At 46.2% G+C, this 12,207-nt stretch overlaps 1 protein-coding gene across 1 annotated transcript in view; it reads left to right on the forward strand.

The window, feature by feature from the left end:
* The window catches only part of TENM4 (teneurin transmembrane protein 4), a 514,686-nt gene that overhangs the window by 496,637 nt on the left and 5,842 nt on the right, over nucleotides 1-12,207 (forward strand). The window contains 2 exon segments of the mRNA XM_036743921.1: nucleotides 748-2,362; nucleotides 7,775-7,917. Of these exon segments, the coding sequence (XP_036599816.1) occupies nucleotides 748-2,362; nucleotides 7,775-7,917 (1,758 nt within the window).

Here is a 12,207-nt window from a genome sequence, read left to right on the forward strand (position 1 = left end):
TCCACCATACAATATGCTAGATTTATTAGAGAGGCCCAGGCAGAGAACTAGGTACTGTCTGAAAGCGAAAGACTCATTGCTGAGAGGAGAGATCATGGCAGGCTTCCTAGAAGACAAGGCACAGTAGCTGTTCTTTCATTCATTCATTTAACAGACATTTGTTAAGTACCTACTTTGTACAGAATATCGTGCTAGGTGGTTAGCCAGATTTAAAAAAATAAATTGGATAAGACAAGGTCACTGTCTTGTGTTGCTCACAGCCCAGTAGGCAGATAAGAGGCCAACACACATAACTATAATGCAAAAGACCACATAAGTGCATTAGAGAAGTACAAAATGAAGTGTTATGTGATGCCAGAGGGAACCAGGGACCATAGGCTCATAAATGTGGAGCTGGAAGGGACCTCAGAAACTAATGTAAAGGTTATTGCCCACTAGAGGAATCAGGGAAGTCCATCTCAATAACGGTTTAAAGAATCAATAGAAATGCAGCAGACAAAGGGGGAGAGGAAGGACATACGTAACAGTGTGAACAAAGCCATAGGGGAGGGAATGCACAGAGCATGTCCAGGGAAGGGGAGCACAGGCTACAGTCTGTCTAGGCAGAAGGGTATGTGAAAGGTGGGAATTTAACTTGAGGATGGAATAGATAAGATCAAGCCAGATGGCAAAGCCTTTGAATGCTTCTTACTTGTAATCACCCCCTTCCTCCTCTTTCTCACCCTGTTTCCTTTTCCTCTTCTCCAGTCCATGGTGTTGCTTCTCCACAGCCAACGGCAATACATCTTTGAATTTGACAAGAATGACCGCCTGTCTTCCGTGACCATGCCCAATGTTGCCCGGCAGACTCTGGAAACCATCCGTTCCATTGGTTACTATCGTAATATCTACCGGCCTCCAGAGGGCAATGCCTCAGTCATCCAAGACTTCACCGAGGATGGGAATCTCCTCCACACCTTTTATTTGGGCACAGGCCGGAGGGTGATCTATAAATATGGGAAGCTGTCGAAGCTGGCCGAGATGCTGTATGACACCACCAAGATTGCCTTTACTTATGATGAGACAGCGGGCATGCTCAAGACTATCAACTTACAGAATGAAGGGTTCACATGTACCATCCGCTACCGGCAAATTGGTCCCCTGATTGACCGCCAGATCTTCCGGTTCACGGAGGAAGGGATGGTGAATGCCCGCTTTGACTACAACTATGACAACAGCTTCCGAGTGACGAGCATGCAGGCCGTGATCAATGAGACCCCACTGCCCATCGACCTCTACCGCTATGATGATGTGTCAGGAAAGACTGAGCAGTTTGGCAAGTTTGGGGTCATCTACTATGACATTAACCAGATCATCACCACAGCGGTCATGACCCACACCAAGCACTTTGACGCCTACGGGAGGATGAAAGAGGTCCAGTATGAGATATTCCGGTCCCTCATGTACTGGATGACCGTGCAGTACGACAATATGGGACGAGTGGTGAAGAAGGAGCTGAAGGTGGGGCCATACGCCAACACCACTCGCTACTCCTACGAATACGATGCCGATGGACAGCTCCAGACGGTGTCTATCAATGACAAACCCCTCTGGCGCTACAGCTATGACCTTAACGGCAACCTGCACCTGCTGAGCCCTGGGAACAGCGCCCGCCTCACCCCACTGAGATACGATCTCAGAGATCGGATCACCAGGCTGGGCGACGTCCAGTATAAGATGGACGAAGATGGTTTCCTCAGGCAGAGAGGCAATGATGTTTTTGAGTACAACTCAGCAGGCCTGCTCATTAAGGCATACAACCGGGCTAGCGGGTGGAGCGTGAGGTACCGCTACGACGGGCTGGGGAGGAGGGTGTCCAGCAAGACAAGCCACGGCCACCACCTCCAGTTCTTCTATGCAGACCTGACCAACCCCACCAAGGTCACCCACTTATACAACCATTCCAGCTCCGAGATCGCATCCTTGTACTATGACCTCCAGGGTCACCTGTTTGCCATGGAGCTCAGCAGCGGAGATGAATTCTACATCGCCTGCGACAACATCGGGACCCCACTGGCGGTCTTCAGCGGGACGGGCTTGATGATCAAGCAGGTCCTGTACACCGCTTATGGGGAGATCTACATGGACACCAACCCGAACTTCCAGGTCATCATCGGCTATCACGGGGGCCTCTACGATCCGCTCACCAAGCTCGTCCACATGGGAAAGAGGGATTATGATGTGCTGGCAGGTCGCTGGACCAGCCCGGACCACGACATGTGGAAGCGCCTGCGGAGCAACAATATCACGCCCTTCAACCTCTATATGTTTAAAAACAACAACCCCATCAGCAGCTCTCAGGATATCAAGTGCTACATGACGGGTGAGCTCTTCATTCATCTCTCTCACTGAGCGACTCGTGAGATGGTGTGGGCGCTCTGTGAGTCCTTCTCATCAGAGCTGAACTGCATCTGTCCAAGTCCTGAGATACCCTCTTAAGTAGACGATTCTATCCCCACCGCAGCTAGCCCTGTGACCCCATAATAATAACTAACACTTGTATAGCACTTTAAGTGCTTTACAAACATTAACTCATTTTGTTCCCTGCATAATAATTTTTAATAATGCTGTTTAATAATTTAATAATACTGTTACCATGCCCATTTTACAGGTGAGGAGACTGAGAGCTTTATGCACTGTGCCACCGAGCTGCCTCTAGACAAGTCATTTCATTTATCGGGGCTTCAGTTTCTTCTTCTGTAAAGTGAGAAGGGTCTGATTAGATGATCTCTATGGCCCGTCCCTTCCAGCTCTAAAATTCTGTTTCGTTACATTCTGTCTTCTTGGTCCTTTCCAGCGCTGACATTTTATATTGTGTTATAATAATGCCATAATAAGCCAGGTGGTGCCATGGTGAACAGAGCACTAGACTTGGAGTCAGGAAGAGCTCAAATCTTGCCTCAGATACTTACTAGCCATGTGACTCTGGGCAAGCCACTTAACCCTCGTCTGCCTTAGTCTTCATAACTGTTGTGAGGAGAAAATTAGCTATTTGTGAGGTGTTTAGTACAATGGCTGGCCTATAAGAGGCATTTAATAATGCTTGTTTCCTTTCTTCCTTCTAGTCTGTTCCAAGGTCCCTCATAGCTCTGACATTCCATGTTCTAAGGCCCCTCCCAGCTCTGACATTGTGTTCTAAGGACCCTCCCAGTTCTGACATTCTGTGTTCTAAGTGCCTTCCTGGCTCTGACATTCCATGTTCGTTTTTTTAATAGAATTTTATTTTTTCCCAATGACATGTAAAGAAAGTTTTCAACATACACTTTTATAAGATTTTAAGTTCAAAACTTTTTTTCCCTTCCTCCTCTCCCACCTCCCCAAGACGGCAAGCAACCTGATAAAGGCTATACATGTACAATCATATTCAACATATCTCCACATTAGTCATGACATTCCATGTTCTAAGGACCTGCCTAGCTTTGATATTCTATGTTCTGAGGGCCCTCTCAGCTCCGACGTTCTGGGTTCTAAGGGCCCTCCCAGCTCTGACATTGTGTTCTAAGGGCCCTCCCACTTCTGACAGTCTGTGTTCTAAGGACCCTCCCAGCTCTGACATTCTGTGTTCTAAGGACCCTCCCAGCTCTGACATTGTGTTCTAAGGGCCCTCCCAGCTCTGATATTGTGTTCTAAGGGCCCTCCCAGCTCTGACATTGTGTTCTAAGGACTTCCCAGTTCTGACAGTCTGTGTTCTAAGAACCCTCCCAGTTCTGACAGTCTGTGTTCTAAGGGCCCTCCCAGCTCTAACAGTCTGTGTTCTAAGGCCCCTCCCAGCTCTGACAGTCTGTGTTCTAAGGGCCCTCCCAGCTCTGATATTGTGTTCTAAGGACCTTCCCAGTTCTGACAGTCTGTGTTCTAAGGACCCTCCCAGCTCTGACATTCTGTGTTCTAAGGACCCTCCCAGCTCTGACATTGTGTTCTAAGTGCCCTCCCAGCTCTGACATTGTGTTCTAAGGACCTTCCCAGTTCTGACAGTCTGTGTTCTAAGGCCCCTCCCAGCTCTGACAGTCTGTGTTCTAAGTGCCCTCCCAGCTCTGACAGTCTGTGCTCTAAGGGCCCTCCCAGCTCTGACAGTCTGTGTTCTAAGGGCCCTCCCAGCTCTGATATTGTGTTCTAAGGGCCCTCCCAGCTCTGATATTGTGTTCAGGGCCCTCCCAGTTCTGACAGTCTGTGTTCTAAGGGCCCTCCCAGCTCTCACAGTCTATGTTCTAAGGGCCCTCCCAGCTCTGACAGTCTATGTTCTAAGGGCCCTCCCAGCTCTGACAGTCTGTGTTCTAAGGGCCCTCCCAGCTCTGGTATATTCTTTGTCCTCAGACCCTCCTAGGTGTCACATCCTGTGCCCCATGAGAAGAGGAGGAGGAGGGAAAGGGGAGGAGAGAAAGAGATCGTTACTTTCGAAGGGCCGTTGTTAAACATGAATATTTTAGCAATTGTACACTTCATGGTGGGAAGCTTTGCTGCCAGCCTTGGAAAAACCTGATGGATTGAGCTGACATTTCCATTACATCCGTCTGCATTAAGCACTCCTCTTGCCATGCCCTCAAATGAGTTTACTGTGAAATGTGTTGGCAGGTTACTGTAGCTGAAAAAAAAAACCTCAATGTGATATGAAATGTACTTTTCTGTCAGAGGAAGGGAAAAAAAAGTTGTCACTGCCTCTTGGCAAATAAATTAGTCCCTTTTTCCCTTTCTCTCCTCACCAGCCTTCCCCCTACACACACACACACACACACACACACACACACACACACACATGCTCTGTCCCTTGACTGTTTAATAAAAACATATTTTCTACAGAGCAAGTAGATGTTTCAGGATATGCTGTGGTGAAAAAAGAGCCGTGTAATTCAGGGACATCACAAGATCTGAGCAACTAGGTAGTGTAATGGTTAGAGCCCTGGACCCAGACTCAGGAAGCCCTGAGTTCAAATCCAGCCCCAGACACTAGTTGTACGACCCTGGGCAAGTCACTGAACCACTGTTTGCCTCCATTTCTTCATCTGTAAAATGGGGATGATCATAGCACTTACCTCCCCTGATTGTTGGGAGGGTCAATGAGATAATGTTTATAACGTTCTCTGCAAACCAAAAATATCATATAGTGTAAGTGCTTGTCATCACTGATTTACTATGTGCCCTTAAGGGAGACAACCTCCCTGGACCTTGGTTTTCTCATCTGTGAAATGAGAGAGTTGATCAGAATAAACTCTAAGGTCCCTTCCAGTACCAGGGTCCTCTGATTCTTGGATAAGAATCTGGTCCAGTTTTTCTCAGCTTCTGAGGTGCCCCCAGACCCTTCTCTTGCACGTATGTGTATGTGTATGTGTGTGTGTGTGTGTGTGTGTGTATACGTGTAAGAATCCCGCACTGCAGCCACACCTCAGGAGGGGCTAGGCTCTGGTCTCTCCCCACCCTCGGCCTCAATCTATGGAGGAGATTTCTCTCAGCAGGGAGGGAGGGAGGGAAGGAGGGAACACCCTTCCCAGGATGCTTGCCAGGTGTCCTGACTCTTCTTTAGGAAATCAGGCTCCATGAGCTGAGGGTGTAAGGCCTCAATGTTTGGAATTCTTGGAATCCTAAAATCTCAGGATTGGAAGGTTCTGAAAGCTAGGGGACCCTTGTTGGGGTTCCAGTTCAAAGGTCCTAGAATTCTGTGACCTCAGAGGTCAATGTGTCCAATCCTCTCTGGGACATTCCTGACATCCAGCCTTAGCTTAAGGAATCTGTAACCTCCCACAGCACATCCTCTCTGGGACATCTCTATACAGAGCCAAAACTGTCTCTCTTTTACCTGCCCCCACTGCTACTGGTTTTCCCCATAAGGCCAAGCAGGAAAAGTCTAATCGCTCTGTAACACTGAAGCCTTTCAGATGCTTCGAGACAACTACCGAGTTCCCCACTTAAGTCTTGTCTTCTTCAGGCTAAGTATCCACAGTTCCTTCATCCAGTCCTTGTATAGTTTGGTCCCAGGTCCTCTTACCAACCTGCTTACCCAAAGTGTTTGTTTGTTTTGTTTTCTTTGGAAATAGACATTTCTTGCCTGTAAACTTTTTTGTTTACTGCTCCTTTGATTAAACTGAAATAACTGATTTCTCTTCCATCCATATTAGTAAGGTTTGAAATCGCTGATGGCAGGATGCTGCCAACGCTTAAATTAGGTAGTATGTGTCTTTGTTCCATCCCCTTCCTTAAAAGGAGTAGGACTCTGAACCCTTAGAATCATGCACTCTGGAATGTGCAGTCTGGAAGGGACATAGAAAGTTAAATGAGTGTGGAACATAGAATGGTAAAAATGGAAAAGGACAGAAAACTTCTAATATTTAGCACTAGAAGACACCTTAGAATAGAGAATGTTAAAAATAGAAAGGGCCAGAAAACTTCTAATATTAGTGCTGGAAGCAATCTTAGAACATAGAATGTTAAAAATAGAAACAGCCAAAAAAAAGAGAAAACATTTCATTAGAGCTAGGAGGATATTAGAAATGGAAGGATCCAGGGAACCTAGAACATTAGAGCTGGAAGAAACCTTAGAACATAGACTATTGGAGCAGAAAAACACTTAGAACCAAAGATCCCAAAGGAGCCTTAAAAGATAGATTAATATAATGTGAGAGCTGAAAGATACCTTAAGTATCATAATACAGCCTCCTGATCAAAATCAAAGGAATCCAAGCCCCAGAGGTGACCAGATAACTTGCTGAAAATCATGTGGCCAGTTAGGATGGCAGAATGGCAGATCCAGGATTAGAACCCAGGTCCCCTGAGTTCCAGATGGAGAATTCTTTCCACACACTACTAAACATAAGATTTAGAACTGAGAGGGGCTGAGGCCTTGTGAGATCTTTCCTGAGGTCACATAGCTAAGCAGCAGTGCCAGCGTTTTTTGGATCCATGGGTTCTGACTCTCTACCCACCCTCTCTACCGCAGCTGACTCCCCACTTCAGTTCACAGGGAGTCTGTGGTTTGTTACACCGTGTGACAGATCCTAAAATCCCCAGCCCTTCTGAGAGAAAAGCACCAATTTAAAAAAAAATGAGCTTTCAGATTGTTCCCTATAGGAGCAGTGTGAGAGTTATGCATTTCCCATCATCCCTTTTCAGTGTTGTCAGCTCTATCTTGACCTGCCTCCACTTCCTAGGAGTCTGTCACATGCTACAAGAAGGATTCTTTTTCAAACTATAACTACAGATACGGGTCCTCATCCCCAGGCAAACTGGGGTTTATGGTTGTTTTTTTCTGTTTTGTTTTTCTTAATTTCCCCAAGAACCATCTGGCAGCCTTCAGATAATATGCAATCAAGGAAGAAGCTTCCCTGCCAGCAAAGTTTGGAAAACTAAGACTGTATGGACAGTTACTCGAGGAGCCCACTTGCCTATGACCAACCTCTGAGCGGCCTGGATTCTAAGTGAACTCGGAGTTAGAATATTCCTTAGCTCAAACCCCAGGGTCTACCCCTTAGATGTTGTGCTACCTTAGGCAAGGCGGTTCAGCTCTCCGAGACTCAGGTTCCCCATCTGTAAAGTGGGAATAATACCATATTCGTGCTGCCTATCTTGTCAAGCTCTTGTAAAGACCAGAAGAAATAAGTGCAAAGCATTTTGTGAGTCCTAAAACCCTCTGTGACGATTAGATAATTAAAGGTGTTGGCCTCTTTTTTTAACCTATATTCTTGCCTTGAAAATCACCTCCCAAGGATAATTATTTCCTTCTATTGTTTTGACTTCTTTCCCATTCCAGATGTCAATAGCTGGCTACTTACCTTTGGATTCCAGCTGCACAATGTGATTCCTGGATATCCCAAGCCGGATACAGATGCCATGGAGCCATCCTATGAGCTTATCCACACACAGATGAAAACCCAGGAGTGGGACAACAGCAAGGTAATCTGGGAGCATTGCTGGGAGTCCTGTTTCTTCCAGCCCTAGAAACTAAACTTCAAGGTCATTGTCTCCTAAAGGTACTTATTCTGTCTCCATCAAAAGAAGATAGATGTGAAAACTGCATGATACATTTTGTAGTCAGAGAACCTGGTTTTGAACCCTAGCTTTGCCACTAATACTTGTGTGACCTTGGACAGTGCGATTTATGTGGCCCGCCTACAAGCATAGAAATTTGCATAAATGTTTTAGTAAAAGAAGCCGAGCTGCCGCAGAGCTCTCACTAAAATGGCAAATCAAAATGTATTGTCTGTTGTTTCGATAAAAACCTAAGGTTGGACAGCCTTGGTCTACGGAGTATCTGAAGATCTCTCCCAGCTCTGACATTCTCTATTCTAAGGTTCTTTCCAGCTCCAACATTTTGTATTCTAAAAATCCTTCTCAGCTCTGACAATCTGTGTTCTAAGGGCCCTCCCAGCTCTGACCTTCTGTGTTCTAAGGGCCCTCCCACCTCTGACATTCCTTGTTCTAAGGCCCCTCTCAGCTCTGACATTCTGTGTTCTAAGGCCTCTCTCAGCTCTGACATTCTGTGTTCTAAGGCCTCTCTGAGTTCTGACATCCCATATTCTTAGGTCCTTTCCAGTCCTGACAGTCTATGATCGAAGATTCCTCCCAGTCCTAACCCTGTAAGATTCTATTCCATTTCATTATGTGATAGCCACTTTGCCACAGAACAGTTATTGGACTCCCCCACCATCTTCAAAGCAGAAAATTTCATTTCTTCCACTTCCAGAGTGAGGGGGAGACAGTTCTCTCTCTCTAAACTCTCCTCCTCCCTCTTAATTTTTCACAGATGTGAAGAATCAGTGTTTTGAAAGGACTCATACGTTCCTCTGTATTATAATAGAAGCAGCCGTGAAGTCAGAGCCCCTGAGTCCCATGTCATCTCTGCCAGTCACTAGCTGTATGACTTTGAACAAGCTGTCCCTCCCCCTGTGCCTTGGTTTCATAGTCTGTAAAATGGGCACCATAATAATACTTATGCTATCAGCCTCGCAGGGTTGTTTTAAGGAATGTGTGTTTGCAAGTGCGACAGATTATAGAAATAGAAGTTACTCCTATTTAGGCATTTAAACCTTCTGTCCCTGCTAAACACTGTGTTGATCTAAATGTCAGTCTGTCGCATTTTCTTACTCCTCCCCCAAAATATTCTGCCTTCACTAATTCTCATGCACCCTTCCGAAAAAGGAAAACCCAGACAGGCAAACACGCTCTGCTGAGAAAGTAGATAAAACTCTTATCCTTGGTGAGCCTAGGGTTGGGGCATTGACACTTTATATAGTCACAGAAACTTTGATCTTTGCCGCCTCTCTCCCCAGGGAAGGTGAATGGCACTCGGGTACTCCCCACCACCCAGGATTGCCCTAGCATCTTTAAAGCTGGGTGGAACCTTCCAGATCATATGGCCTTTTTTATTTTTTTTGAGGGGGGAAGGCAAGGCAGTTGGGGTTAAGTGACTTGCCCAAGGTCACACAAATCAACAAAAAGAAATAACATACAAATTATAGCTATTCAAAAGTGAAATGGGCTACTTCGGTGATTTTCCCATTACTTGAGGCCTTCCAGCAGAGGCTGGATTATTCTAATTATTTCATCTGATTCAACAAACATTTCTTAATTAACAGTAACTGTGTGTCAGGGATGCTGCGGCTGAGGATTCTGCCCAGGTCCAGTTTGATGGTTCTTTGCACTCTTGATGGTCTGTGATTCGAGGAACCTCTCTGTGGACAAGAATCATCCTTGCCTCTCTTTCTCAATTCCAATAACCCGGGAGCCTTCCTCTGGTCCCTTTGGGATCTCAGGAGTACTGATATAGCTAACACTTAGTTGTCTCTCATTCTTGTTACGTGACCTGATTGGCCTTTGCCAATTAGACTCATCCTTGTTGACTCGCCATGTCAATGGATTATTGATTCTGGCCCTTGGCAGGCACAGGGGATCTTTGTTGTGAAGTGAGCTCTAGTTTTCATGAAACTCGAGGAGATAATTGCGCTCAGACAAGGTTCTATTAATTATAAAGAGCACTTGATTTCAGTGAGAAGCCAGTGACTCTGACTCAAAAGCCATTTTCCAGTCACTGGGTGATTTCTGAGAATGGGGCTTCCCCCAAGCTCCCAAGAGGCAAGGGGGCATCGTATTGGAAACAGTCATTGCATCTTATGAGAACTGTCCCTGACTGTCCTTTCTTAAGGTAAAGTTTTGCCGGGCTGGGGAACCTGCAGCCTCGAGGCCACATGTGACCCTCTGAGTCCTCAAGTACAGCCCTTCGACTGAATCCACACTTCACAGAACCAATAGAACCTGTGGCCTCAAGGCCCCACGTGGCCCCCTAGGACCTAGAGGACCACATGTGGCCTCGAGGCCACAAGCTGCCCAGCCCTGATTCAAGGGATCTCCGGGCCCTGGTAGCCAGGCTGGCACAAAGCAAAACTGTTAAGTAGGCTATTTGGAGTGCTCCCTTCTTTGCTTTTCCATGTTTACTGATTTACTTATTTGTTCAGGCCCCCGAATGCCTAAGTTCCTTCCTGGGATGTCATATCTCATTTCCCTTTCCACTCACCCCAGAAATCATTCAGTCAATTAGCAAGCATTTATTAAATACCAGCCATGTGCCAGGTCCTGGGCCAGATACTGGGAATGCAATACAGAAGAGAAATGGCTCGAAAAGCTAGACTTTCTATTGGAGGGAAGGAAGGGAGCTGCCCCATGTTCACAGATAAGCAAATAGAAGATGTATCTAGAAAAGAAATACAAAGCTATTGGGGAGGTGACGATAACTATTCCGGGAATAAGAAAAGGCTTCTTGAAGGAAGTGACATTTGGGCTAAGCCTGGAGAGAAGGAAGGCATTCCAGGAGGCCAAGGTGAAGACCGAGAACATTCCAGGCATGGAGAGTAAAGAGGAGAGGTGCTGAAGGTTACAGATGGTTAATGGCAAACAGCTCGCTTTGGCTAGAACACAGAGGATCTAAGGGAAACTCATATGTAATCAGACAGAAAGCATGGGCTGCAGCCAGATCAGGTGAAAGGCTTTGAGTACGGAGCAGAGGAGTTTACAGTTTGTCTTCTTTCATCCTAAGATCCCCCTTAATAATGCTAGTACCTTCCCCCGTTTGATTATCTCCAGTTTATCCTATCCTGTCTGTAGCTTGTTTACACAAAGTTGTTTGCATGTTGGCTCCCTCATTAGTCTGTGCTTTTGGCAAGCAGGGACTCTCTTTTGCCTTCCTGTATATCCCCAGAACTTGAGAACAGTGCCTGGCACATAGTAGGCACTCAATAAATGCTTATTAACTGACTGACTGACCTACGAAGGCAGTAGTGGACTAGTAAACCTTTTTATACAAGAGAGTTACAAGGGCAGGCCTGTGTTTTAGGAATATCATTTTATATGGAGTCAGGATTACAGAGGGTAGAGTATGGATAAACGGAGGTCAATTAGGAAGTGGTAGTCTAGGGGTAAAGTGATGAGGGCTAAACATAAGGATAGTGACTGGTAAGGGACAAGAAGGAGATGGATGTGAGAGATGTCAAGGAATTTAATGGATAAAACTTGCCAAGTAATTGGATTTGGGAATAGGGAGGGGGGGGAGAGAGAGAGAGAGAGAGAGAGAGAGAGAGAGAGAGAGAGAGAGAGAGAGAGTGAGTGGAGGTTGAGATTGCAAGCCTGGATGAGTGGAAGGATCGTGGTCTCCTGACCAGAGGCAGGGAGACCAGAAGGAGGACCAGATTTAGCGTAAGACAGGATGAGCTCTGTTTGGGGCATGTTGAGTTTGCGATGCCTATGGAACATCTAGGTGGAAGTGTCCAGCCAGCAGCTGGTCATGCAGTACTGGGGCTCAGGAGAGAGGTGAGGGTTGGCTATGTAGGTTGGAGAGTCGCTTGTATAGAGGAGAGACAGGCCTGCCCTTGTAACTCTCTTGCATAAAAAGGTTTACTAGTCCACTACTGCCTTCATAGGTCAATCAGTAAGCATTTATTAAGTGCCTACTATGTGCCAAGAACTGTTCTCAAGTTCTAGGGATATACAGGAAGGCAAAAGAGAGTCCCTGCTTGCCAGGAGCACAGATTAATGAGGGAGCCAACATGCAAACAATGGGATCTGATGGGATCACTGAAAAAGAAAGTCAAGAGAGAAAAGAGAATAGGACCCAGGGAAGGTGCTGGTTTGCAGTCATGCATAGGGAGTGAGAAGCGGATGATGGTACAGTCAGAGAGACTGAGAAGGGTCAGT

Source organism: Trichosurus vulpecula, chromosome 2, assembly GCF_011100635.1.
Source record: "Trichosurus vulpecula isolate mTriVul1 chromosome 2, mTriVul1.pri, whole genome shotgun sequence".
Classification (NCBI taxonomy): Eukaryota; Metazoa; Chordata; class Mammalia; order Diprotodontia; family Phalangeridae; genus Trichosurus; species Trichosurus vulpecula.